Raw genomic sequence first — 27,565 nt, forward strand, 5'->3', positions numbered from 1 at the left:
TGCCAGCTCCACTGCTAGGCTTCAGATCTCTTCTCCCCCTTGGTCTCTCCCCAGCATCTTCCTTGTCAATCTCTTCACCTAGCCTCCCTCCATCAATCCATCACCAAGCAGCCCAGGCCTTCCCAAGAGAAACGTGTTCATGGCTCTCCCTCCCTGTAGGTATTTGTGGTGGCTCACTGTCCTCCGTGGGCTCACTGTCCCAGTGGGGCCATCAGGCGCTTTGGCCCCCTACCCCGCTTCCTGGCCTCACCTCTTAACTCTTGCAGTACCCAGCATGCCAGGCTGTTGCACACCTCCATGCCTCTCCGCACATGGGCTCCCACCACCCACAATCCCTAACTTCCTTCCAGTCCCCTATCCATCTGCAGAGACCTTCCTCATTTCTGCTCTCAGCTTCGCTTAACCTATATTAAATCTTCTTGAATCCCACCCTTCTGTGCTGCCGCTGGCACAGATTAGTGACCCAATGCCAGTCTGAATTTGTCTGCTACCTGTCTGCTTTTCGTTCTAGACCAGGCTAGGAGCTCCGCAAGGCTGTAGCACACCGTGCAGGGTCCCACAGCCATTTGCTAGATAACTGAGGGCTTCGGGAAGCCAAGTAGCTGGGAGTAACCAGGCCTGTCTCACCTGGACTGGAGACCCTATTTCTATCTCAGCTGTGGCGTGAGGGAGTGGTTAAGCTCGGAAACAGACATGTCTGATTAGTAACTCCTCTCCTTAGAACTCTCCAGAAGATCCCATCCCACTCTGAGGAAAAGCCAAGTCCTCACAATCACAGCCCCTTCATCCCTCCTATCTCATCATCTACTGGCCCCCTTCCTCGTTCTGCTCCAGCCACACTGGCCTCCTTGCTGTTCCGCAAGTGCACCGCCTACTCCGGCCTCAGGGCTCCGTCCTGCCTGTTCCCTCCGTGGGGGATGCTCTTCCCCAGACACCTCCTGGTCACTCCCAGGCCTCCTCCGTCTTTGACTGAGAGATCAAAGTTTAAAACTCCCTATTTAAAACTTTCCTCCAATAGCTCTTGCTACCACCTGACATACCCTTACATCTCATGGTTCATGTCTGTCTCTCCTCGCTTTAACTTCTAGAGGTCATGGACAGCATCTGCTTTGTCCACCACTGTATATCCAGCCATTAGAACAGGTCGGAAACACAAAGGGAGCTTAGTCAATATCCTGACTGAACACATGAGCGAATGAAGTGATGATAGTGGGAGCTTTCTGGGACTTGGGCTTATCCACCACCCCCAAACCACTCGGGGCGGGCGGGGCTGAGGCGCGGCTGAAGGGAGGGAAGGGCGGGGGAGGTGCTTGTCCGGGGAGGGGTGGGTGGGGCCGGGCCGGACCTGCCCCCTGGCCGGCGGAACCCGAGGAGCGCAGGCGGGTGCCGCCCGGAGGATTGAGGGAAGGGCGCCAGGCGCCGCCGGAAGGAGCCGCGTGCTTCACGGCGCCGGACCGGGCGGGAGTGTCAGGGATCTGTCATGGAGCAGCCGGAGCCAGACGCCGCCTCAGACGACGCCATGGACTCGTTCCTGGAAAAGTTTCAGAGCCAACCTTACCGCGGCGGCTTCCACGAGGACCAGTGGGAGGAGGTGGGCGGTCCCCGGGGCTCCGCTTGTTGTAGGGGCGTCTTCCGGTTTCCTGCAGCTCCCAGACTCGGGGGCGCTTCCTTCACCCCAAGATCCCTGGCTGCCAGGGATCTATTTTAGTATGAAAAATCGGCCTCGAGGTTTTGAGGGTCTTCTTAAGCTGTCGGTACATTGAAGAGTCCAGGTTTTGGAGTCAGACCTGTGACTCCACCACTTTTGGACGCGGATACTTCTCGGAGCCCGTTTCCTCACCTGTAAAATTGCCCTAACATAGCATCAATCTCGAAGGGTTGTGGCAAAGATGAAATGAGATGGTGGGTAACGTGCCAGGAACATAAGAACGCTCAATTGATGGTAATTTCTTCCGCTTTTGTAGAAAATGAGAACTGAAGGAATCATTAGAGATCATTTTACAGAAGGAAAACTGCGGTCTGGATAGATACAGCCAATCACGATGATATGCAAATCGTGATGGGAAAGAAAACTTTGATAATGAGTTATGGAATTAGATGTACTCAGTAGAAGATCTTATTCATGTAGTTTATTCTTCTCTTAATCTCCAGGAATTTGAAAAGATCCCCCTATTTATGAAGAAAGCACCATCAGAAATCGATCCCAAGGAGAATCCTGACTTGGCTTGCCTCCAGTCAATTATTTTTGATGAGGAGCGTCCTCCAGAAGGTATCTTACATGAGTAATATTCGTTTTGTCTCTGTTGAGTTAAAGTTTGAGTCAGGAAGGTTCTGATTGATAAAAAGTAGTAGTTAGCTTAAGCTAACTTTTCATTATTCATTCTACACATAGTTATTTGGGTACCTACCAAATGCTAGGCGTTGGGGATACAGGGATGAATAAGACATAGTTCTGCTCTCAAAGGTCATTCTCAAGTGAGAAGTCAAATCGTTCTAAAGCATTAGGACAAATGTGTGTGATAAGTGCGAACATGTAGTGGGACACTGCGGCTGTATGGGTGCTGTTGGAATATTGAAGGGGCAGGAGTGAGCCCACAATAGGTTGGAAATTTGAACTGAATGGTAAAAATTTGTAGGCTCTTACTAGGGTGAGAAGAGAAATTTGCACTTCAGGGAATGAAACTACATAAGCAAAAGCGAAAGTATGATTTCCCTCCATTTCTTCAATAATTAAAAAACAGTTCTTTGTTTAAGAGCTAGACTAAATATACTTTTTTCTTTATGCTTCTTTTTTGGTAAGCACTTAGTAACTACCTTGTAAGATACTTGGAATTGATTGTAGCATTAAATTTATATTTTGTTTCTCCCTGTTGATACCCATTTTTATCATAGTATTAATTTTGAGTTTTCTTTCCTTCTTGGTTTCTTTTCTTTGATTTATCATTTATTACATTATCGCATGATTTAGAATCTGTTCTTAACAAGTCTTTTAAAAAGTAGGAAATAGTGATTATTTCTTCTTTTCTTTGCAGAACAGGCCAAGACCTATAAAGATGAGGGCAATGATTACTTTAAAGAAAAAGACTATAAGAAAGCTGTGATTTCGTACACTGAAGGACTAAAGAAGAAATGTGCAGATCCTGATTTGAATGCTGTCCTTTATACCAACCGTGCAGCAGCACAGTACTATCTGGGTAATTTATTTCTTAATTAAAGAATTAAATTATGATAAAAGCCATTATGATGGCAAGAGGAAGGTTTGGAGTGTCAGAGAAAGAGGGATGTTTATCCCAGGAACCTGGACTATGTATAGTTTACTCTAATTGAATTCTGATTTTCCATGTAGATATGATAAAAATGGAAACAGGATGGATTGTGTAATTCTTACTATCTGAACCAAAAAAGTGACTTAGTCACAATGGTAAGATATTTGATGTATGAGTTGGTATGATCTGAGATTTTTGAGCCCAAATGCTTCTACTCTCTTAAAAGATGTTTCTTCTAGCCTTTTATCCTCTTCTCAAGGGTGCTAGAAAGATTAAGGCAGTAGAAATCTTTGGGTGAGAGAAACTATATAAATCTAAGGGAGAATTTCTCAAAGAGTATTCTGCGGGACCTTTGAAGTAAAAAATATTTCTTGGAGGAGAAAGTTTGGAAAATGTTGCTTCTTTGTTGGAGATTTTCAGTACACATTAGCATGTTAAAGGCACTGAGATAACCTATAACCCTGAGTTTCTCAAGTTTTGTAAGCCCCATTTTCAGGTAACACTAACATTATATAGGGCTGCTCTACAGACAAGACTTTAGGAAATGCTGATTATTTCAGTAGTATTATTGCTGGTGACCAGTCTTGGTCATGTTAGACCCATGTTTCTTGTCACAGAGTTTAAAGAGGATCTGGGAGTGACCTCAGGTATTTCTGAGGGGCTGGTGTGCTGAAATTTCATGACATTGTGCCTTGGTGTGGTCCTATGTGTTGGGTATTTAATGGACCCCTTCAGTCTAGAAACTTGTGCTTCTGGGAAATTTTTGAATTATTTTGACATATTTTTTCCCCTCAGTTTCTTCTGTTTTCTCTTTTTGGAAATCCTGGCTGCTGATGCTTTGGCAACCAAGTAGGGGTAGAGGGCCAAGGGCTCAAAATTTAGTATTTCTTTTACTGAATCACCATTGGTCCCAGTCCAGGGACCCACTGTTTTATGGTCTGCACAGAATAAACCTCCAATCTTCTGCCAAATGGGGGAGAAGTGGGTCCCTGCTGCAGCAGAGGGGTAAGGAATATAGGAATCTGACTACTTCTTAAGTAGATTTTCAACCCATCTTCTCCCCCACTTCCAGAAGTACTTGGTGCCATCAATTCCTGAGTCCTGAGTACTTTATTGTTTCTGCCGTTCAGCTTGGTAGCCTTTGGGCTTTCCCTCTACTGGCATAAAATTCAGTTTTCTCAAGCCTGATACATCAGTTAGTTCTTGTTCCTTCATTTTCCAGCTTTCAAAATGTGTCCTTCTCATTCTCTGTGTCTCTATGAGTTTATGGCTTTTTGGGGGGAGGGAGGGGGGTTGAGTTAAGTGCATGTGTTCAATCTACCACCTTTAATCAGAAATCCTTAGATCCCTTTTATATGCCTTTTTTTCCATAGTTGAGATCATGCTGTTCTTCCAATTTTGTATTCAGTTTTTTTCCACTTCATTTTATAACATAAGCAATTTCATCTGTCATTGAAAATTATTTGTGAATACTATTTTGATAGCTGCATAAAGTTGCATCATATGGACAAACCACTGTTTACATGATTGGCTTTACTATTCTACTTATTATTGAGTATATAGGCTGCTTTTAGGTTTTTTAAATAATACAAAAATGAACAAAGTTAATCATAAAGTTTTTCCAATAATTCTGATTATCCCTTAGGCTAAAGCAGGATTTGGCAAAGTGTGACTCACAGGCCATGTCTGGCCCCCTAGGTTACCATTAGCTAAAAATGTTTTTTTACATTTTTACAGGATTATTAAAAAAACAGAATAATGTGTGACAGAACACATGTGGCCTGCAAAGCGTAAAATACTTACTATCTGGCCCTTACAGAAAAATTTTGCTGACCCCTGGGCTAGAGTTCAGAAGTGAAATTAATAGGTAAATACTAAACCATGAAATAATATTTACAAACTAGAAACTGAAAGTATACCTCATGCCCTCCTCTTAGTTTGGATAACTGGTGTATGTGATTGCATACCTGTTTTTTAATGCACTTACAGATATATACATGTGTACGTGTCAGTATATTTAGTTTGCTTTGCTTGTTTAACAAAAATAATTTCCTACTATACACATAGAACTACCACTTAAAACAATATAGCACAGACATCCTACAGTGTCTCTCATGCAGATTTATCTAGTGAGCTAACCGGCCATCCCTATACAGGGATCCGAACATTTGGCCTTGGTGTTATCAGCACCACACTCTCCCAAGTGAGCCACAGGCCAGCCCTCTATCTCATCCTTTTTAATGGTTGCATAGTATTTAATAATTCATATAATCTTACCAAATTGAGGATATTTAGGCTATCTCCAGCTTTTCACAATTAAAAGTAATGCTGCAGTTAACATTCTTTTACATTTATCCTTGCACATTTGTGCAAGTATTTTTAAAGACAATTTCCTAGAAGAAAATTGTTGGGGAAAAGTGTGTGCACAGAGTGTATGCTAATTTGTTCACTAGTTTACCCTGAGAGTACTCTTTTTCCATATCTTTACCAATACTGAATATTATCTGTCTTTAATTTTTACCAATTTCATGTTAATTTTAATTTCCTAATCATTAGTGATGTTGAACATCTTTTCATGGGCTTACTAGCATAGCCATTTACAGTTCTTCTGTGGATTGTTATAAACATTTGTAAGGCTCTTGATTAGCACAACTATATTTTTTCTAAATACAGTTGCTCTGATTTATATTTCTCCAAGACTGTACAAGAGTGAGTTTGTCACTACACACAAAATTTTGGAAATATTTTTATCTCAAAATTTGTTCTCTCTTTTGCTAAATGGTGTTTTGTTAGGCAATTTTCGTTCTGCTCTCAATGATGTGACAGCTGCCAGAAAGCTAAAACCCGGCCACATGAAAGCAATAATAAGAGGTAAGTCTTACTTACTTAGAACTACAGTGTGATTGTCATTATGGAAAAGCTGGCACTCATGGAACCAAAAACTGCCATTTAAAGCTTTGAAATTAAGGTGCTAGGACACTAATGAAGTCATCTTATTTTTGCAATCTTGATATTAACTTCCTGTTCCTTGCAATGGCAATATGCCACTTTTAAAAGAATTCCTCAGAGAATAATCTAACCCTTATGTTTAAAGAAGTTGTAGAGAATAGCCAAGAGTTGGAACCAGCCCAAATGTCCATAATCAGATGAGTGGATAAGGAAACTGTGGTATATCTACACAATGGAGTACTACTCTGCTATAAAAAAGAATGAAATACTACCATTCGCAACAACATGGATGGACTTAGAAAAAATTATATTAAGTGAAACAAATCAGTCACAGAAAGAGAAAAACCACATGTTCTCACTTATTTGTGGGAGCTAAAAATAAATAAATAAACACAAACAAAGGGTGGGAGGGGGAAGAAGACACAACAATCACAAAAATTCCTTGAACTTTTTAAGTCAGGTGAACAGATATGTTGCGGGGAGGGGAGAGGGTGGAGAGGAACGGGTAAAGGGGCATGAAAATTAACTACAATGTATATTGAGAAGTAAAATAAAATTAAAAAAATAAAAATAAAAGGTGTGATCTGGAAGGAAAAAAAAAAGTTGTAGAGAAATCGAAACACCTCATTTTAAATTAATAAAAAATAATATTAATTAAATGAAAGCAGTTCCAAAAGCCAAATTCTGATTTTTTTCCAAATTAGCTCATTGAAAGGTGAGATCTTCAAATGCCACATTAATGTTAATTAAAAGATAAGTTATGGGACCTTTACTGATAACTCTGATGCTGAGATCTTCCCAGATTATTTTTTTTCTTGTAGTCTGACCTTTCTATGTAATGATAGTGCTTTTATTACTTTTATTCTTCACCTTTTCTTTGAGAGGCTCATAGGTGCTTTGTAAACTGTCATTTATTCATCACGTATTAATTTTCCCCACATCCCCATGTACCAGCTTAAAGTGCTTTATTGAAGTTATGCCTGTTTAGATGTTCTTGGTTAGGGATGGTAAGTAGATCCAGGTGCCTCAGCTGTATGGAAAGAAGGTATTGAACAAGGATTGCCAAATAAATTGAGTGTAGTCCTGCGGAGTTAGCCTCAGGCTAGAAGTCTGTAATCCTTGTTTCAGTTGTTGGTCTTAACTTACAGTGTGACCTTGGCAAGACACCCACTCTGAGTATCAATTGCTCATCTCTGGAAGATGGGGTTAGATTCTGTTGACGTCTAAGCCCTTACAATTCTTATATTTTGAAATTCTGTGGAAAGCCTAAAGAGGGTAACTGGAGAAAAATGAACACAATTACGTTAAAAATATTTTAATAGAAAGGAGAGGCAGCTTAAACAGGTAGCTATAAAGAACAGAATTAGACCTACTATTTTGGCTCTTGCCATTACCTTGATGAATGGCTGGGGCAAATTCTGCTTTCTTTCTCTGTCTTTAAAAATCATCTGAGATGGCCTTTATTCTTCCCATTTGTAGATGAGGAATTTAAAACTCAGAGATGCTTGGTCCTTTGTCTAAGGTCTAGTTGGTAGATGACAGAGCCAGATTTTTAGTCCAGATCAGTCTGATTCCAAAGCCTATGTTCTTTGCCACTGAGCTATAGCCTTACCTACTTTAAGAGTCCTTAGTACTGGGGAGGCTTATAGGAGTTTGAGCTGAATGGGCCTTAGGGATCTTTCTGATCTAGGATACAAAAAATATTCTTTCTTATCTGGGGACTACAGTGCAAGGGCTTTATCCTCCATTTTCCCTTCATGGTGCTGACTGGTAGCTGGTTGGGTGGGTGGTGGGGTGTGAGGTCCTGCTCAGGTGAGCTCTTTCTATGCATGTTGTTCCTGGATCCTAAGGGTTTTGGGTTCTGCAGGTGCCTTATGCCATCTGGAACTGAAACACTTTGCCGAGGCTGTGAACTGGTGTGATGAGGGGCTGCAGATAGATGCCAAAGAGAAGAAGCTTCTGGAAATGAGGTCTAAAGCAGACAAGCTGAAGGTTGGTCATAGTCAGCAGCCAATTGGCATTTTCTAATTAGCATTAATTGACATTCTCCAGATTATGTCTCTTAGGTCATGTGGACTTTTTCCTCTTTAAAAACAAAGCCCCAAACCAGTCTCTACCCTTGAAACTCTGTGGAGGACACAGACAAGTAAACAAGTAAATAGAGGGTTGTAATATGATAGAAGTAATCAATGTATGGTGTATATAGTAGATGTATATAATAGTGGTATCTAAGTGTGCTCTGGCCAAGAGTGGCAAGAGATGGTGATAGCAGACAGAGAAGTTTTGCTGAGAGAGGTGATGCCTGAGCCTGATGTCCTGAAGACTGAACAGGAATTTACTTGGCTGAATGATGGTGGGGGAGAAGAACATCCCAGATAGGAGACAGAGGAAGATGTTGCAATAAATCTGGGTTTTCATACTGCTTTTGCCACTACTGAACTGTATAACGTTGGACAAGTTCTTGATGTTTTTGAAACGCAGTCCTATATTTGAAAATGGGGAACATAATATGGACCTCAAAGGTTTTTATGAGGATTATGAGGATTAGGTATACACGTGTGTGTGTATATATATTTTGTTAGTACATTTCCTAACATATAGTAAGGGTTTGATAAATAGGGGCTGCTATTATGATTTGAATAAATATGAAATAACATAAGACTGCCATAGTCTAGTTTGCACATTGTGTAAAGCTCTTGAAAGAGAGAAGGGGAAAGGACAGTTAAATGTTTAAGCAAAACCTTAAGCTTCTACAATAATTACAACTTCTAGCATGAAGACAGGTATATCTTGCTGATGAAATGCTGTATTTCTGGCATATATCAGCTAAAATGATGATAAAAACAACAGAATACCATCACTGCCCAAAATAATGTCCAACATTTAGATAGCACTTACTGTGTATATACAGTAAGTGCTATTTAAAAAATTTTCCAGATGCTATTTAAAACATTTTACTTGTGTTAAACCATCTAAACCACACAATAGCCCTGTACAGTAGGAACTATTATAATAACTTTCTTACTAGTGAGGTAGCTAAAGCACAGAGAGATTAGGAAGTTGCTTAAGTCACACAACCATGGTATATTAGGGCTTCAGATTCAGGCAGTCTGGCTCCAGAGTCCATGCTCTTAGCCACTGTGCAATGCTGCCCCACATTTGTGTTCAATACAAAGCTAGAACTAGACTTCACGTCTCCAGATTCCTGGTTTAGATCTCTCCTCACTGCTTATACTATGGAATGGGAATTTTCAGTGCTGTGGGAAACTTCAGCTGGCCTGGACAGTCAGATGTCAATCTGGTCATATGAAAAGCCTGAAAAGGAAGATATCTATGGACCCACTTGGCTCAATAACAGAATTCTGAGCCTAAGTAATTGGGTGTGGACCAGAATTTCTAAAATTGGTATATACAGGAATGAATGTCAGAGGGCTGCTATGGAAGACCATAGCCAGGCCTGTCCTTTTGTGGACCTAAATGAATGCTTCTGGGTCCTACAGTACAAGCAGCATTAAAGGGAGATTTTAGGGCCCAAAAGCCTGACATTAGGTCTAAGTGACATTGCTTGCTGAATAACAGAATTATCCCCTTATATCTGAGTATAAATTGATTCTGGGGGGGGGGGGACACCCAAAAAACAAAAAGCTGAGTATAAATTGATTTTGGTTTCCTGTGTGTTTGGCATATGCAAGGAACAGATCTCATGTGGCTATATTATTATCAGACAAAGCAGACTTCAAGTCAGCAAGTATTACCATAGATAAAATGGGGCATTTTTTAAATAATAAAAGAGTCAGCCTATAAGAAGATTTAACAATTCTAAATGTGTAAGCACCTGGTAACAGAGCTTCAGAATACATGAAGCAAAAATTACAACGCATGGAAGTAAGAGACAAATCCACAAATAAGTGGCAATGTCAACATCCCTCTCACAGTAATTGACAGAAGAAGTAGATAAAAAATAGAGGGGTGACAGCGAAAATGGTGGACTAGAGACCTTCAAAAATTCTCTACTCCTTAAAATCAGTGATAAAACTGGCAAAAACTGTCAGAATCAACTTTTCCAGAACTCTGGAAATGAACCAGAGGCTTGCAACAATCTGGAGAGTATTTATGCAAGAAAAATGGTTGTGCCTCAGTAAGAACAGGAAGTTTTGTGGCATGTTAACTTGCCCTATTCCCATCTCTTCCTCCCTAGTTCCACAGTAGCCTTGAAAGCCAGCAGCCCACAGTCATGGTGAAAACAAATAGCTCAGCAGTGACCAGAGGAGGCAGAACAGGACTGGAGCTCCTTCAAATCCTCACTCCAAGAGAACTGTCATTATTTGACAATTTGGTGGATCCCTGGGAGATCTCTCTCACAGGGCTGTTATTATATTGCCTGACATGGAGCTCACCCAGTATGAAAAGCTTTTTCACATAGGGTGGGAGGGCGGGGAGGGGGCATTTGTCAAAAACAATTAGAGGCAATTGTTGAAGATTGCAGCTACCTGAGGCAGTAGATAGCAGTTGGGGCAAACAATAGGCTTACCATAAAGCTTAAAAGGAGAAGCTGGGGAATGAGATTCTATAGGGGCTTTGAAAAGCTTTGACATTCCTGGGAATCTAGAAGGTCTTAATGTGTGTCCAGGCTGTGCCTGTGTTTAATAAAGACCTGAAAAGACCCTAAGTTCTCACCTCTGGCTGATCTAGAGGCTCTGTGTAAGCAGAAAGTGAAGGCTAAGGTAGAATTGTAAACTACTTGGGTGAGTGTTAAAGGTATGCTCCAACGTGTACACAGAGCCTCTCAGCAAAGACTGGAAGATTTATTAGCTCTAGGCATTTAGGGAAATCTCTGTCCAGTCATTAGCTGACCACTAAGCTAATGAGTAGAGACTTTAGTGGTCACAAAATGACAGTGGATACAGACTTTACAGAATAAGTTTAGAAAAGTCACTAAACAGACAGCAATAATGGCAACAACAAATTGTGGAGGGGAGAGAGTCTGATATCTGGAATTGCCACATTATATTTATAGTGTCCAGTTTTCAACAGAAAATTACAAGACATACATAGAAACGAGAAAGTATAGGCATGCAAAGGGGAAAAAATACCGCAATCAATAGACATTGTCCTTGAGGAAGCCCAGACATGGGACTTAATAGTCAAAGACTTTAAATTAGCTAATTTAAATGTATTCTAAGAATGAAAGGAAACCATGTCTAAAGGACTAAAGAAAAGTATGAGAATGGTGTTTTACCAAATAGAGAATATCAAAAAATAGAAATTATTAAAAATAACCTAATAGAAGTTCTGTAGTTGAAAAGTATCATAACTGAAATGAAAAATTCAGTGGAGTGGCTTAATAGATTTGTGCAGGCAGAAAAAAGAATCAACAAACTTGCAGGTAGAGCAGTTGAGATTATCCAGTCTGAGGAACAGAATGAAAAAAGAATAAAGAAAGATAAAGAGAGACTGAGAGACCTGTGGGATGCCATCAAGCATACCAACATAGGCATAGTGGGGATTCTAGAATGAGAGAAAAGAAAGAGGCAAAGGAATATTTGAAGAAATAATGGCTCCAAACTCCCCAAATTTGATGAAAGACAGTAATCTGTAAATCCAAGAAGCTTAACAAAGTCTAAGTAGTGTAAACTTAAAAGTGATCTACACCTAGACATATCGTACTCAAACCGTGGAAAGAAGAGAATTAGAAAAATGACTCTTCACATATAAGAGATACTTAATAAAATTAATAGCTGATTTCTCATCAGAAACCATGAAGGCCAAGGCAGTGGGATGATAGTCAGAGTGCTGAAAAAAAAAGATTATCGACCAAGAATTCTATATCCAGCAAACCTGTCCTTCAAAAATAAAAGAGAGGGTTCAGATCCCTGTAATGGCCAGCCACCGAAAAAAAAAAAAAAAAAAAAGCAAAAGCAAAAATTAAAAAATTAATTATTAAAGGGAGGAAGAAGTAAAACTATCTCTATTTGCAGATGGTATGATCGTGTATATAGAAAATCATAAAGGATATACTAAAAAACTTTTGGAACTAATAAAAACGTTCAGCAAGCTTGAAACTTGAACATCAATAGGCAAAAATCAATTGTGTTCTATAGACTTAATGAACACTCTGAAAATGAAATTAAGAAAACAATTCCGTTTATAATAGCATCAAAGAAAAAATACTTAGCAGTAAATTTAACAAAAGTATCATAAAACTTATGCTCTGAAAATACAAGACATTGTTAAAAGAAATTAAAGAAGACCTGAGTAAACAGGGAGACATCTCATGTTTATGGATTGGATCTCAATATTGGTGAGATGGCAACACTTCCCAAATTGGTGTACCAATTCAGTGCAGTCTGCATCAAAATTCCAACTGGCTTCTTTGTAGAAATTGCCAAGCTGATCATAATATTCATTTAGAAATTAAAAGGACTCAGAATAGCCAAAACAATCTTGAAAAAAAACCAAAAAATTGGAGGACTCACACTTCCCAATTTCAAAACGTACTACAAAACTACAGTAATCAAGATGTTGTGGTACTGGTGTAAGGATACACATGTACATCAGTGTAACAGAATTGAGAGCTATGAAATAAACCTTCAGTTTATGGGGATTGATTTTCAATGAGGGTGCTAAGACCATTCAATGGAGAAAGAATAGTCTTTTCAGCAAATGATGCTGGGACAACTGGATAGCCAAAGGCAGAAGAATTAAGTTGGACCCCTACCTCATGCAATATAAAATAGTTACCTCAAAATGGATCAAAGACCTAAATGTAAGAACTAAAACTATAAAACTCTTAAAACATAGGCATAAATCTTCATGACCTTGGATTAGGCAGTGGTTTCTTAGATATGTTACAAAGCACAAGCAACAAAAGAAAATATAGACAAATTGGACTTCATCAAAAGTAAAACCTTTTTGCCTCAAAGAATACCATCAAAAAAGTGAAAAGATAACCTAAAGAATGGGAGACAATATTTGTAAGTGAATATTTGATAAGGGACTTTTGTCTAGAATGTATAAAGAACTCTTAACATCTAAATAATAAGACAGACAACTCAGTTTTTAAAATGAACAAAGGATTTGAATAGACATTTCTCCGAAGATGATACACGAGTGTCCAACAAGCACATGAAAAGATGCTCTATCATTAATTAGGAAATGCAAATCAAAACCACAGTGAGATACCATTTCACACCCACTAGGATAGCTATAGTCTTTTTAAAAAGGAAAATAAATGTTGGCAAGGATGTGGAGAAATTGAATTCCTCATACATTGCTGGTGAGAACGTAAAGTGGTGGGCAATGGGCAGTTCCTTGGAAAGTTAAACATAGAATTATCATATGATCTAGCACTTCTACTCCATATAGCCCAAAGAATTGAAAACAGGTGAATGTTCATAACAACAGTGTTCACAGTAGTCAAAGAGTGGAAAAAAATCTAAATGTCCATCAACTGATGAATGGGTAAATAAAATGTGGTCTGTCCAGATAATGGGATATTATTCAGCCGTAAAAATGAATGAAGTTCTGGTACATGCTACAACATGGATGAACCTCAGAAACACTATGCTAAGTGAAAGAAGCCAGACACAAAAGATTACACATTGTATGATTCTACTTATGAAACATCCATAATAGGTAATTATATAGAGACAGAAAGCAGATTAGTGGTTGCCTGGGTTTGTGGGGGGAGGAGAATGGAAGTGACTGCTTAATGAGTATTGGTTACCTTTTGGGGTACTGAAAATGTCATGGAACTAGATAGAGGTGATGGTTGCACAAAATTGTGAATGTACTAAATGACACTGAATTGTATACTTTGAAATGTTAATGATTTTATGTGAATTTCACCTCCATTAAAAAATATGTACACTAACCATAGAAGGCAAAATTATTGATAAATAGGACTTAGCCAAAACTAAAAAATTCTACAAAAGGCATTGTTACGAAAATTAAAGGCAACCCATGGAATGGGAGAAAATATTTGTAATACATATATTTAACAAAAGGCTTGTATCTGGAATATATAAAGAAATCTACTCAATTCAAAAAAGATAAAACAATTTTTTTTTAATATGGCAAAAGATAGACACTTCTAAAAAAATGATTTACAGTAGTCACGTGAAAACATGTGCAGTGTAGTTAATCATCAGGGAAATGCAAATTAAACCTCAATGAAATCTAAATTCACACCTACTAGACTGGTTAAAATTTTTAGAAGGCTGACGATACCAAATATTGGTGAAGATGTGGAGCGACTGGAACTTTCATATCTTGCCAGTCAGATATAAAATGGTACAATCACTTTGGAAATTAGTTTGGCAGCTTCATATACCTGTCCTGTGACCTAGCAATTTCATTTCTATGTGTTTACCTAAGAGAAATGAAAACATATTAGTAAAAGACTTGTATAAGAATGGTCATAGCCTGTTCTATTTATAACAGCTCTGTGTCCAACAACAGGAGAATAAATAAGCAGATTGTGGTATATACATACAATGAAATATTACTTGGCAATAAAAAGAAACAAACTTATCAGGGATGGGTTGGGAGGGGGATTTACTGCAAAGAGTCATGAGGGAAGTTTCTTTTTTCTTTTTTCTTTTTTTAAGATGACCGGTAAGGGGATCTCAACCCTTGGCTTGGTGTTGTCAGCACCACGCTCAGCCAGTGAGCAAACCGGCCATCCCTATATAGGATCCGAACCCGTGGCCCTGGTGTTATCAGCACCGCACTCTACTGAGTGAGCCACGGGCCGGCCTATGAGGGAAGTTTCTAAGGGTAGAAATGTTCTGTATTTTGATTGGAGTGTTGGGCACTCAGGTGTATGCATACAATTGTCAAAACTCATTGAACTGTACTCTTAAAATCTGGAAATTATACCTCAACAAAGTTGATTTTTTTGAAAAGGCAGCAAACACCACAGTTCAGGGTTCCTCTGAACTGGTGGACATCCCTCTTTATGTGGACTGCTGAGATTCCAGCTTCAGGTGAAACAGCAGGAAGACACAAGCACCCACTGTAAACCAGAGTAAAAACAGCCTGGGACAGCATCCAAGTCATCCTTCTTAATCATCCATCTTAATCATTCTCTACTGTAAACTAGTCACTGTGGTCAGGTCCAGCTCAGCTGTGAAGGCAGACTTGGATCTCATCCTAGTGACATCCTTGGGGTGGGGCACCCTCGAAAATGTGATCAGACTTCCTGACAGCAGAAAAGATTTTCGCAGCTCTCCTTTGTCAGACTGGATTGGAGAAGGAAGGGCCAAGAATTATCAGCCATTGTCTCCCTGAAGAGGTAGACTTTGTTCATAAGAGAAAGAAGATCTGTGTTAGCCCTTGTGGAGAAGATGTGGGATGGTTGGTGCTATGTTTTCGAGCAGGAGTCAGCCAACTGACCCACAGGCCAATCCAGCCTGTGGCCTGTTTTTTGTACATTGTCAGCTATGAGTGTTTTTCACATTTATAAAAGAGTTATAAACAAACCAACAAAACTAGATAATATGCAACAGAGACCATACGTGGTTGTAAAGTCTAAAATATTTACTATCTGGGCCTTTACTGAAAATATTTGCTGACTCGTATTAATCCACAATCTTGAGGTTTGGTGTAGTTTAGCAGGAAAAGAATGGCTGACTGATTGGCTCAGTTGGTTAGAGCATGGTGTTATAACACCAGGGTCAAAGGATTTGGATCCCTGTACCAGCCAGCCTCAACAGAATAAAGGTTAGCAGGAAAAGGAAACCTAAATTATATTTCTGCCAAATTGAGTAGACTGATGGTAGTTTTCTCTCATGAATTATAATTGTGCAAAAGGCAGACCCTCTGATAAATTCTTGCCTTGGGTTTTTCCAATGTGTTATCCTATACTCCAGCCACACCAGAGAAGTTGAAATTTCTCATAGTGTACTTGTCTGCCCTGGTGTCAGTTATTCTTTGGACAGTGCTTTTTCTCCTTTATCTGGTGGAATCTTCCTTGTCTGCCTAAGCCCACCTCCTCATTTGGGCAGAATCGGTCACTCCCTCCTCTGTGTTTCATAGCACTCTGTTCATACAACCAGAGTACCACATAATACACCTTTATACTTAGCTCTTCACTTGTCTGTACCCCTCAGTAGATTGTGCGTTCCTTGGATACAGGGACGAAATTTTAAATTTCTGCTGCCACTGGGCCTGACACCTAGGCATATGCTTTATAAAAGTTTCTTGAATTGGATCTGGCCACTGGAATCCCTTGACACAGGAGGATGGGTTGGATCGAGACCGAGGATAGTAATTCAGGAGTAGGCTGGGGTAATAGAAGAGGAAGCAAGTTCTCTGGAGCTGATGTACCTGAATTTCATTCTCAGCGAACTGAACAGAGGGATTTGAGGAAAGCAAAGTTGAAAGAAAAGAAGGAGCAGAATCAGAAAGAGGCTTTACACTGGGCCATCAAGGTGAGTTCTCAAACCTTTGGTCCTTATGTTCCTGCTAAATCCTGTGAAGACTGCTGGGAACCTTTCTTGGGATGCTTTACCTAAATGAATGTCTAACTCCAGAGCCTGGAGTCAGACTCCAGGGTTGTCAGCTCTCCCACTTGTGTGCATGTGTTGGTCTCAGTAACATGTACTGACTGTTTCCTCTGGATTAAGCACTGTCTCTAATCTTCACAATAGCCTTCTGAAGTAGGTCTTGTTGCTCCTGATTTGCTAGATGATGGAATAGTCTCAGAGAGGTGAAGAAAGCTCCCACAGGCTAATGTGTATCAGAGCCAGGTCCTTGCTCTTATCCACTGTTAAGAGCATCTTAACTGCATCTTGGGAAAGTCTGAATTTTTAGGATGTTGTTTCTCAAACTACAGTAACAACAAAATCTTACCTCCCCTCACCTCTCTTGCATTTTGAAATGAGTGTAGTCTGACCCAAATCTTGCCTTAAGCTTGATACCCAGTGAGTCATCTGTTTGAACTTGCTTCATCTTCACAAGGGAGGTCATACCTGGCAGGAGATTGTGGGGGGTGGTTTTGGTTTCATTCTTTGCTCCCATTTAAGTTATTTGTTGACTTTGAGAATTTAACACTACTAAAATGCACTCTACTAGCCCTTCCCAACAAACAAGCAATTTGTTAGCATGTAGTAACAGATTAAACAGAATGTAGGGCTGGCCCATGGCTCACTTGGGAGACTGTGGTGCTGATAACACCAAGGCCACGGGTTCAGATCCCTATATAGGGATGGCCGGTTAGCTCACTTGGGAGAGTGTGGTGCTGACAACACCAGGTCAAGGGTTAAGATCCCCTTATCGGTAATGTTTTTTTAAATAAATAAATAAACAGAATGTAATACTACAGATGTCCCATCTAATCCTCATTCACAATGAGGGATTTGGTTGTTTTCTTAAATGCAGAATATGGGAATGCCCAGACATTTTCATACAGACTTTTTTCTTGGTTCTCTCATTTAGTCTAACCCTGCATCTCAAACTTTAGTGTACGTACAAGTTATTATTGTCAACAGCACACAAAGCCATAATGCTATATTTTACTAATGGTTTAAGGCAGGGGTCAGCAAACTATAGCCATTGGAACACAGCCCTGCCTATTTGTTCATGTGTTACCCTATAGCTCTTTTCACATGACAGTGGCAGAGTTGAGTGTTTAATTTCAGCAGAGATTGTTGCCCCACAAAGCTTAAAATATTGGGCTATGTAAGAAAAAGTTTGCCAACCCCTGGTTTAGGGGATATCATCAAAGGTAATTTCGGTTGCATATAATTTCCCCTCACGTGCTAACTGTGGGTATCCCTCATACATACATAAGAGGTGACCCTTGATTTATCCTTATTTCCATGACAGTCAAGATTAAATCAATGTATATTATTTCTAGTATTTCATGTCCTAGCTAAACTAAACCATTTGATATTTTTGTACAGGACACACTTGATCTTTTTTGTGCCTTTACACATGCTGTTCCTTGGGGTGGAATGATCTTCATCCTCACCCCCCCAACTTCTCTGCCTTTTGAAGTCATTGTTCAAAGCCCAGCATTTCCCAGTCACCTCCAGTCCCCAGGCTGAATTAATTAGATTAATTATTCCACTGTCTGCAGTTTCACAACTTCACTTCTTACCTTATGCTGTAATTATTTTCATAGCTGTCTCCCCACTATACTGTGAGCAGAGGCTTGAGGGTGGGAAACATGTCTAGCTCATCTCTATGACACAGGGTCCAGCACATGGTAGATGCCCAGTGAAGATGAGTTAAACAAGTGATGCCTACTATGTGCCATGCGTCAGGGATAATGAAGATGAATCATGTGTAGAGCTGGCCCTCAGGAAGCTTGCATTGTTATGGTTTCCTTATTTTAGTGAAATGGGTTCACAGCCTCCCACACAATAAGATGTGTGTGCATTTTTTGTCTTTAACCCAGGCTAGAAACATCAAGCTTGTCTCTGAAGCTGCTGGTGAGGATGGAGGCTCAGCATCAGAGGGTCTAGGTGCGCTTTTCCTGGATGGACTCAGCTCTGAGAACCCCTATGGAGCCAAGCTGAGTCTAGATGACCAGGGCAGGCTGAACTGGCCTGTTCTCTTTCTGTACCCAGAGTATGCCCGATCGGACTTCATCTCTGCCTTTCATGAGGACTCCAGGTACTTACTTGCATGCCCTCTCCTTACTGTCTTGGCAGGAGAGACAGGTGGGTTTTTGGTTGAGGAGGGAAAAGAATAGTTTAGGGGGTTTCATACAATCTGGGTTGAAAAAACCTCTATCCTGTAGCTGATTAAACCTTTACTAACTAGGTTTGCAGTGACAGCCTCAAGTCTCACCTTCATACTGACTAGGCTAGTAAGTGTAACACCACAGTATAGTGTTTGTCAAAGAGTGGTACATATCACTGGTGAAATATGAAATCATTTTAGGTAGTACATGCATAGTTATTTAAGTGTATATTTTTTAGAAAAAAATATAACTGGCAAACTTGTGATTTCATAGGGTTAATGCTTAGAGTGTGGTTAACTATAAGCAATGTTTTTAAGCCTGAGTCTATTTAAAGAAAATTATGTCATAATAGGACAAGTGATATACCTACATGGTTTGGGCACTGCTATTAAAATGTGTTAAGCCTGAATTTCATGTTTTATACATTCTTGATGTCTCTGTGAATTGGTGTCTGGAGACTGACGTGGGAAAATAGATCATGAGGTATTGATATCCTGAAAGTACATGTTACTTCCGTAGGTTTATTGATCATCTAATGGTGATGTTTGGTGAAGTGCCCTCTTGGGACTTAGAGCAAAAATACTGCCCTGATAATTTGGAGGTAAGAGAAGTTTTATTTTGTTCTTCTATGAGATTTTTTTTTTCCTTCTTTTTGTTGGGCAGGTAGGGGTGGGGGGATTAACTATTTATTTTTTTTAGTTGTGGTAGGATATGCATAACGTAAAATTTACCCTTTTAACCATTTTCAGGTATATAGTTCAGTGGCATTAAGTACATTCACATTGTTGTGCAACCATCACTACCACTACCCATTTCCAAAACATTTTCATTATCCCAAACTGAAATTCTTTACTCATTAAAAAATAACATCCCAGTCCCCTTTCCCCCAGTCCCTGACTGTTACACTTTCTGTCTCTATGAATCTGACTTCTCAATAAGTACCTCATATAAATGGAATCATACAGTATTTGTCCTTTTGTGTCTGGCTTATTTAATTTAGCATAATGTCTTTAAGGTTCACACATATTGTAGCATATGTCAGATTTTTTTTTTCTTTTTAAGGCTGATTTTTATTCCATTTTTGGGATTGAAAAAGAAAAATACAAGGGCTGGCCCATTAGCTCAGTTGGTTAGAGAGTGGTGCTGATAACACCAAGGCCCAGGGTTTTATCCCTATACAAGCCAGCACACACACACAAAAAATACAGGCAGGTCTGAGTGCAGTGGTGTTTACCTTCTCCACTTCCACTGCTTCACTTGACTCTCCTTAAAAATAAATAAATTTTAAAAAATACAGTTGACCCTTGAACAATGTGAGAGTTAGGGGTACCAATCCCCATGCAATCAAAAATCCTCGTGTAACTTTTGACTCCCCCAAAACTTAATTTATGGCCTGCTGTAACCAGAAGCCTTACCGATAGCATAAACAGTCAATTAATACATATTTTGTATGTTATATGTATGATATACTGTATTCTTACAATAAAGTAAGCTAGAGAAAAGATGTTATTAAGAAAATCATAAGAAAGAAAAAATACATTTAAAAAACATTTAAATACATTGAAAAAAATCCACAAATAAGTGAACATGCACAGTTCAAACCTATGTCATTCAAGGGCCAACTGTAATCGCAATTTACAGTATAAAGAAATTATCTTCTGTTTTTGGGGGGTTTTTTTTGTGGCTGGCCCATAAGGGGATCTGAAGCCATGACTTTGGTGTTATAAAGCTGTTCTCTAATCAACTGAGCTAACCAGCCAGCAGAATTTATCTTCTAATCATTTAAGAGTAAGATGCCCTGGATACTTTAGTGTGTATTTCCTACAAACAAGGATATTTTCCTTTATAATCTCAATACAGCCGTCAAAGTCAGGAAATTAACATTGGTATACTACTACCATCTAATCTTCAGACTCCATTCAGGTTACACAAATTCTTTATAGCAAAAGGATCCTGTTCAGAATCTCACATTGTATTGAGCGATTGTGTCCTGTTAGTCTCCCTCAATATGGAAGAATTCCTCAGTCTTTCTTTGACTTTTGTTATCTTAACACCTTTGAAGAGTACAGATCATTTATTTTGCGGAATGTTCGTCAGTGTGGGTTTACTTCATGTTTACTTGTGACTAGATGTGGATTATGCACATTTGGCTGGAATATCACAGAAGTGGTGCTATATTCTCGTTGCATCCCATCAGGTAGTACATGATTTCCACTTTGTTACCAGTGATGTTCACTTTGGTCAACTGAGTGAGTTGGGGTCTGCCAGGCTTCTCTCCTATACAGTTAGTCTTTTCCCCTTTATAATAAGTACTTTATAGGGAGGTACTTTGAAACAGTGTCAAATCCCAGTGGTCATTAAACTTTCAACATATTTGTTTATTTATGTCAGTGGATTTATGGTTTTCTATTTTATTCAGTGAATTATAATCTATTACTATGATTGTTTCTTTTATGCTCAGATTTTCCCAGATTTGGCCAGTGGGAGTCCTTCAAATTTGTTTCTGTGTCCTTTTGACTTGTCAGCATTTTTTAAGCACTTGCTTTCTGGCACAAGATGTTCCGGGATCAAATTGTGCTTTCCTTGGAGGGTCAGCCAGTGGCTCACTTGGGAGAGTGTGGTGCTGATGGCACCAAGGCCAAGGGTTTGGATCCCTATGTAGGAATGGCCAGTTAGCTCACTTGGGATAGCGTGGTGCTGACAACACCAAGTCAGGGGATAAGATCCCCTTACCAGTCATCTTAAAAAAAAAAAAAAAAAATTAAAAAAAGAAAAAAAAATTTGTGCTTTCCTTGTCCCAGCTCTGGAATCAGCTATCTTTTCCAAGGACCCCTTGTTCTTTCTAGTGAAGAATTTAGATTTTAGAATCCAAGGTCTCTGTGCAGTAGGTGTGTTGATTAATATGGCGTGGGGGCAGGGTAGGGAGCAGGCTTACTGTCTCAGTGCCTCACAGCTAGGTAATATGTGGGTGTATTTTTGTGAGTGTGTGTGTTTAAAAACATGACATCTCCAACACCACAGGATTTGTTTTCTCCTTTTCTATATTTGTAACAATGACTTAATTATTATTAATATATTCATTGGTTTGACCAGTCCCCCTTCTGTCATTACCACTGGCCCCTCTCCCATATGGAACCTTCCTCACCCTACTTGGACTCTCGACTCCCCATGTTAGGCTGCTGCCCCAGCATGGGTGCCTTACTCATCCTACACAGACACCCTGCATGAATGTCCTCCTCATCCTGCTCAGGTTCTGACTCCCCACAACGGGACACTCCTGCTGTGACTGGTTGCTTTCCTTACCCCACTTGGACCCTGACACCCCATATCGGCTACCCCCATATATGGACACCCTCCTCACCCCGCTTGGGCTCTGATGCCCCATCTTACAAGGAAGCCCTTCTCACCCTGCTCAGGCTGGCTGGCCCCCAACATGGATGCCCTCTCCAGTGGCCCAGCTCTGACACCCCTCCGCCCCCTGGCAGCCCTCCCATGCAGACTTCCTCCTCACCCTGCTTGGGCTTTGACAGCCTGCACAGATGTCCTTCTCACCCTACTGCAGCCCTTGCCCTGCTCTGGGTCACCATGGCTTTCTCCCCCACACACCTGATGGCTGTAGGTCTGAAGTGTTAGGGAAGGGAAGGCTCCATAGCCCTGGGCTTGAGTCTTGGCTCTTCTCTACTAGCTCGGTGATGTTGGCAAGTCGTTTCTCTTTTCTGAATCTTGGTTCTGTCTTTGAAAAATGGAGCCAGTAATAAACTTTCTTACAGTGTCATGAGGGGGACTGAATGCAAAGCTCCTAGCCCCACAACTGTATAAAGGAGGCATTCAACTAGTAACAGTTGCCATCTCTTTCACTTTTCCCTGGGCTTGGCCTCAACGTGCCTGGTACTGCGAATCCCTGTATTTGTCTTTCTTACTCTTGCTGCTCTGTTAATCTTGCAGGTCTACTTTGAGGATGAGGACAGGGCAGAACTATACTGGGTACCTCCTACAAGCACCTTGCTGCAGGTACTGCAGCACCCCAGGTGAGTCACCTTCCAGGGTCTGAGTAGACAGGGGAAGATGCTCAGGCACCATCCCAGGAGTATAGTCAGGTTCTCATTCCACCACTGATTTATTGCCTCATACTCTGCTCACGAAGCTGTGTGAGACAGCAACCATGGAGACTGGCCCCGCCTATTAAACTGGGCCATTGGCTAACAAGTTGCAGCTTACTGACAGCTCATTGCACCACAGCCATGACACCCCAAATGGGGAAGTGAACGTAGCTGGTCTGAGAAGGGAAAAGCTACCTGGATTTTGTACCTGAAGGCAGCTGGGATGGCCCTCCTTTTCCTGATTGTACCTGTGTCCCCTGATACTGTTATATGGAGAGAGCATTGACTCTTGAAGTCAGACACACCATCATTTACTGGCTATGTGACTCTAAGCACACACTGCCTCTCTGGGGCTGTTTCCTTATCTTCAGAATGAGAATAATAACACTGTCCTACATATTTCTCAGGTATTTGAGAACCAGTGAGAGAGTAGGAGTCAAAGTGCTCTTGTAAACTGTACAGGACAGTCCCCCCCACCGCCCCGCCCCGGTAAGAGGCATCTTTGTGGCAGCAAGTTGGATTTGGCAGTTGCCTCTCAGCAGCTTTGAGGTGTTCCTGGACTATAAGGGAATGCCCTCAATGGATTTACAAGTTGACTCTTGGACTGCTTTTTCCTAAGCTGTGAACAAAGCAAAGAAGATAAAAGCAAATGCTTTTGCACTCAGGCTAAAAGAGCCCAACGTGTTAGGGGAAATAGGGTGGTCAGATGTGGTAGGAAGTGAGGGTAGAGAGCTGGGTTAGGGCCATGCATGAAGGCCTTGAATGTCCTGCTAAGGAGCGTAAACTTTATCCTGATAGTGGGGCTTAGAGTCCCAGAGGGTGTTTTTTTAGGTAAAATGTACAGAGTAATGTATAGATTTGAAGTATACTGTTCGACAATGAGGCCTGAAATGGGAGGAGATGGATTGGAGAAAGGTTTAAGAGGCAGGTGGGATGGGAATTGGTGAATGTTGATTGATTTGGTAGGGGTGTCTAGCTGGTCTTGATGCTTCACTTTGGCTCGGTAGGCAGGAAGGGAAGATTTCTCCAGATCTGATCAATACTTCTTTTGGTGATGTTTTTCTGCAGCCCCAAATCTTCCTTCTAGCTTATGGACACATTTTTAGCTGTTCATTTTCTCAGTCGTTAGCAAATTATCCAGAATTCTTTAAAGGCCTTACCCCTTCTCCAAAAAGCAAAGGAGAAATCTAAACAGAAAGTAGTCTGATCTATGGAGGAAAACCAATGTCATGCTTCTCATAAAATGTAATGATGTTGAAAGTGATTACTTTTTAAATTACTAGCACCAATCCTAGGCTACTCAGGATTGGTTTCTGGCAACTCCAGACCCTGAACTGGGTAGAGCCCAGAAACAAGCCCCTCTGTCCAGTACCAGGCCCACCAGGTAATTCTACCTGGGAGGCCACGGCCCTGCCGCCTCTCCAACCCTCTTCACTCCTTTTGCTTTATGGCCCAGCAACAGCAAACACTCTGGTTGCCTGCCCCTCCTGGCCTCATCACCACCCCATCCCCAGATTAAAGCCAAGTTCAGACATGGCATCTGCCAGGAAGCCTTTCCTGATTCACTTCCCCATAGAAGGAATTGTGCCTCCGTGGACTAACGCTGTACCTCACAAATGCTTGTACAATGTGCCTTACTCTTGTTAATTGGTTCCTTCTCTCCCTCTCCCCAGGACTGAACTTGAGAGCAAGGAGGATGCTTTTGTTTGTTTGTTTTTTAAACTCTGTGTTTTCAGCACAAGCCTGACTTACCCCAAGTACTCACTGAATGTTGAATGAATGAATGAAAGTATGTTTTGTAGTTTTGTTTTTAGCCACAGCCATGCATGATGCTGGAGTACTGGCCTAAAGGTTCTGGCTAGGTTATAAGGGGAGAATGTCATGCTAATTTGCCAGATTTATAAACAACCAAACAAATGTGGGAAACTTGCATTTTCTTTCTTTTTTTTTTTTTTTTAAAGGTGACCGTTAAGGGGATCTTAACCCTTGACTTGGAATTGTCAGCACCAAGCTCTCCCAAGTGAGCTAATCGGCCATCCCTATATAGGGATCCGAACCCGTGGCCTTGGTGTTATCAGCACCACACTCTCCCAAGTGAGCCACGGGCCAGCCCCCGAAACTTGCATTTTCATGTTGACTCACATCCAAAGGTTCACCTTGAATGTTGTTGGGAAGGTCAATGGACGGTTAAGATTGTAATTCAATTAACCCCTCTCTTTTGTTGTGTTTACTGCAGGTACTTTGTAAAAGCCCTGACACCAGCATTTTTGGTCTGTGTAAGATCCTCTCCTTTTTGCAAGAATTATCTCTGGGGGAGAAAGGTGCACCAGTCCAAGTGACTAAGGCAGGCTGTGGGAGCCAGGACCCCTGGATCTCCTTCCTCACCTTCCTCTGCCTGAACTCTAACACGCGTGAATCAGATGGATACACTTTTAAGGTCTAGCACTTTATTTCTGTCACCCTTGGGACAGTCCTTCCTTGCATCTTGGTGGGGAAAGAGCTGCTGACTTTCCTAAACTGCAGCTTCCCTGGTCAAGATACTGAGCTTCAGCTGGTCTTCACTCTCCTCAGTTGATACAAAACTTGGTGCCTTGGTCATGACTCCTTTGGACTCTTTCTCTGAAGGCACCATCTACTGTAGTTACCACAGCAACTGACCCGAGTAACTCACTGGCCTGTGGCGACTGACTGAGGATCCAGTGATGTGGTTTCGAACCTCTGTGGAGTTAGATGTCTTAGAGAAACTACCCCTCAAACCACATGCACACACTTAAACTATGCATTTACAGTAGTCCCCACTTATTTATGATGGATACTTTCTGATATCCCCAGTGGATGCCTGAAACTGCGGATAGCACTGAACCCTATATACACTGTATGCGACAGTCAATTTGATAACTGAGATGGCTACTAAGTGACTAATGGCGGGTAGCATGTACAGCGTGGATACACTGGACAAAGGGATGATTCATGTCCCACACAGGGTGGCGTGAGATTTCATCATGCTATGCAGAACGACTTGCCATTTAAGACTTATGAATTGTTTATTTCTGGAATATTCCATTTAATATTTTCGGACTACAGTTGACTATGGGTAACTGAAACCGAGGAAAGCAAAAGGAGGACTACTGTAATTTCAAGGCTTTAAGGCCTCCAGAGATTTCATGAGCACAGAGGGGAGCTGCATGGGGTTACTGTAGATGTATTGGGGTGGAATGGGGCCAGGAAAGCCACATCCTGTTTTTTCATTTATAAAGATCATACAAACTGGGATCCTTGGTACCCCTGAAAAGTTTGCCAGTTTTCCTGATCTTTGTAGTATGGTGAACTGTGACAGATTTGGACAGTGGCCTTTGAGTTCCTCTGAATTTTTCACATTTTAGGATTGTGTGCCTTTTAAGCTGGCAAATCTTTTTACATGTTGGATCATTGTATAGCTTGTATTTTTGTCTGCAGGTATTTGTCCCCCCTTCCTAGAGGATTTTATATATCCATTCCTGTAGCCATGTGACCTCTTGCAGTGTCTACCCCATCCTCCAGGGGTACTTCCTTGCTCCTGATGCAGATAGATGTGAGCAGACATAACTTACGCCATGTCCAGATAGAAGCTCGAAGAGCCATTTTGTAGTAGGCTTTTGTTCTTTTCCCTCTGCCGTGAGAACGTATTTCCCAAACACGAGCTATTTCTCAGCCTGGGTGCCAGAATGGTAAGACACATGGAGCAGAGCTGAACAGCTGGCTCACAGCCATTGATTGTAACGTGAATGAGAACTAAATGTTGTAGTAAACACTGAGATTTGGGGTTGTTTGTTATTATAGCAAAGCTGACTAATACATCATTAAACAGAAACCAGCTGCTGTTCTTAAGATGGACAAATTTGGAGTTTTGTGTTGCATACTTCATTGTTTCTGAAGGGAAATTGGCTGTGGAATATTTACAAAGAACCATGCAGCTTTCCTTTCAGGTACAGGTTCCTGCCTGTGGCTAGGAAGATGAAGTCTATCCTCTCTCCTAAGCCTGGTTTTGGTCACACTTAGGCCACTTGCTCTCACTGTAGCCCAGCTAGAGACTCCCAGTCATCTGTTTGTAAGAACGCAGTGACCTCTCTAAGGGGCATAACATTTAGTCAGCAATAACACCAGCAGGTCTTACAGGGTCTCTGTAGCAGCTGTCACTAGCTACCCCCTCTCATGGGGCAAGGCAGGTTCCAATGTGCCTTCTCACTCAGCTCTGATTGGAGATGATCACCTGGCCCTCTTCCTGGACACTGAGACTGAGATGAGGTACTGGATGCGAGCAAGGTGTATATGAAAAGTGTGCACAACTGAGAAGGGCTGTTCTGTGACTTTTACCCTCAGCACCAGCCCTTTTGTGAGGCTCCCAGCAGCCAGATCATTGGCCAGCTTCTGCTCTATCTTCTCTTCAGTCCCTGCCCCTCCTTCCAGCTTGGGTGGGGCAGAGGGGAATGGGGAGAAAAGAGACTTAGAATGGCAGAATGTTAGACCAGAGGGAGGATCCTGGTGGCTGCTGACTTCCTGTGACTGGGTGAGGGACTGCT

General features: G+C 41.1%; 1 protein-coding gene across 2 annotated transcripts; it reads left to right on the plus strand.

Moving 5' to 3' along the window:
• Positions 1-1,435: 1,435 nt before the first annotated feature.
• On the plus strand, positions 1,436-26,873 carry TTC4 (tetratricopeptide repeat domain 4). 2 transcript variants are annotated; one of them, XM_063106446.1, is made up of 10 exons: positions 1,436-1,591; positions 2,152-2,269; positions 3,033-3,194; positions 6,060-6,137; positions 8,083-8,207; positions 16,562-16,648; positions 18,619-18,836; positions 19,426-19,507; positions 22,852-22,934; positions 25,243-26,873. In XM_063106446.1, exons 1-10 carry the CDS (start codon positions 1,481-1,483, stop codon positions 25,343-25,345), a joined length of 1,167 nt encoding a protein of 388 aa, XP_062962516.1. In that variant the 5' UTR covers positions 1,436-1,480; the 3' UTR covers positions 25,346-26,873. The 2 variants fall into 2 exon arrangements, with proteins under 2 accessions (XP_062962516.1, XP_062962517.1); XM_063106447.1 differs by lacking the exon at positions 16,562-16,648.
• The last annotated feature ends 692 nt before the right edge of the window (positions 26,874-27,565 follow it).

Source organism: Cynocephalus volans, chromosome 8, assembly GCF_027409185.1.
Source record: "Cynocephalus volans isolate mCynVol1 chromosome 8, mCynVol1.pri, whole genome shotgun sequence".
Taxonomy (NCBI): Eukaryota; Metazoa; Chordata; class Mammalia; order Dermoptera; family Cynocephalidae; genus Cynocephalus; species Cynocephalus volans.

What these genes read in the sequence shown, in the direction of transcription:
- TTC4 (XM_063106446.1), top strand. Translation starts at nt 1,481, where the DNA reads ATGGAGCAGCCGGAGCCAGACGCCGCCTCAGACGACGCCATGGACTCG. An exon ending in TGAGGAGCGTCCTCCAGAAG is followed by an intron (nt 2,270 to 3,032) that starts GTATCTTACATG and finishes TTTTCTTTGCAG; the next exon opens with AACAGGCCAAGACCTATAAA. An exon ending in CTTTACACTGGGCCATCAAG is followed by an intron (nt 16,649 to 18,618) that starts GTGAGTTCTCAA and finishes TCTTTAACCCAG; the next exon opens with GCTAGAAACATCAAGCTTGT.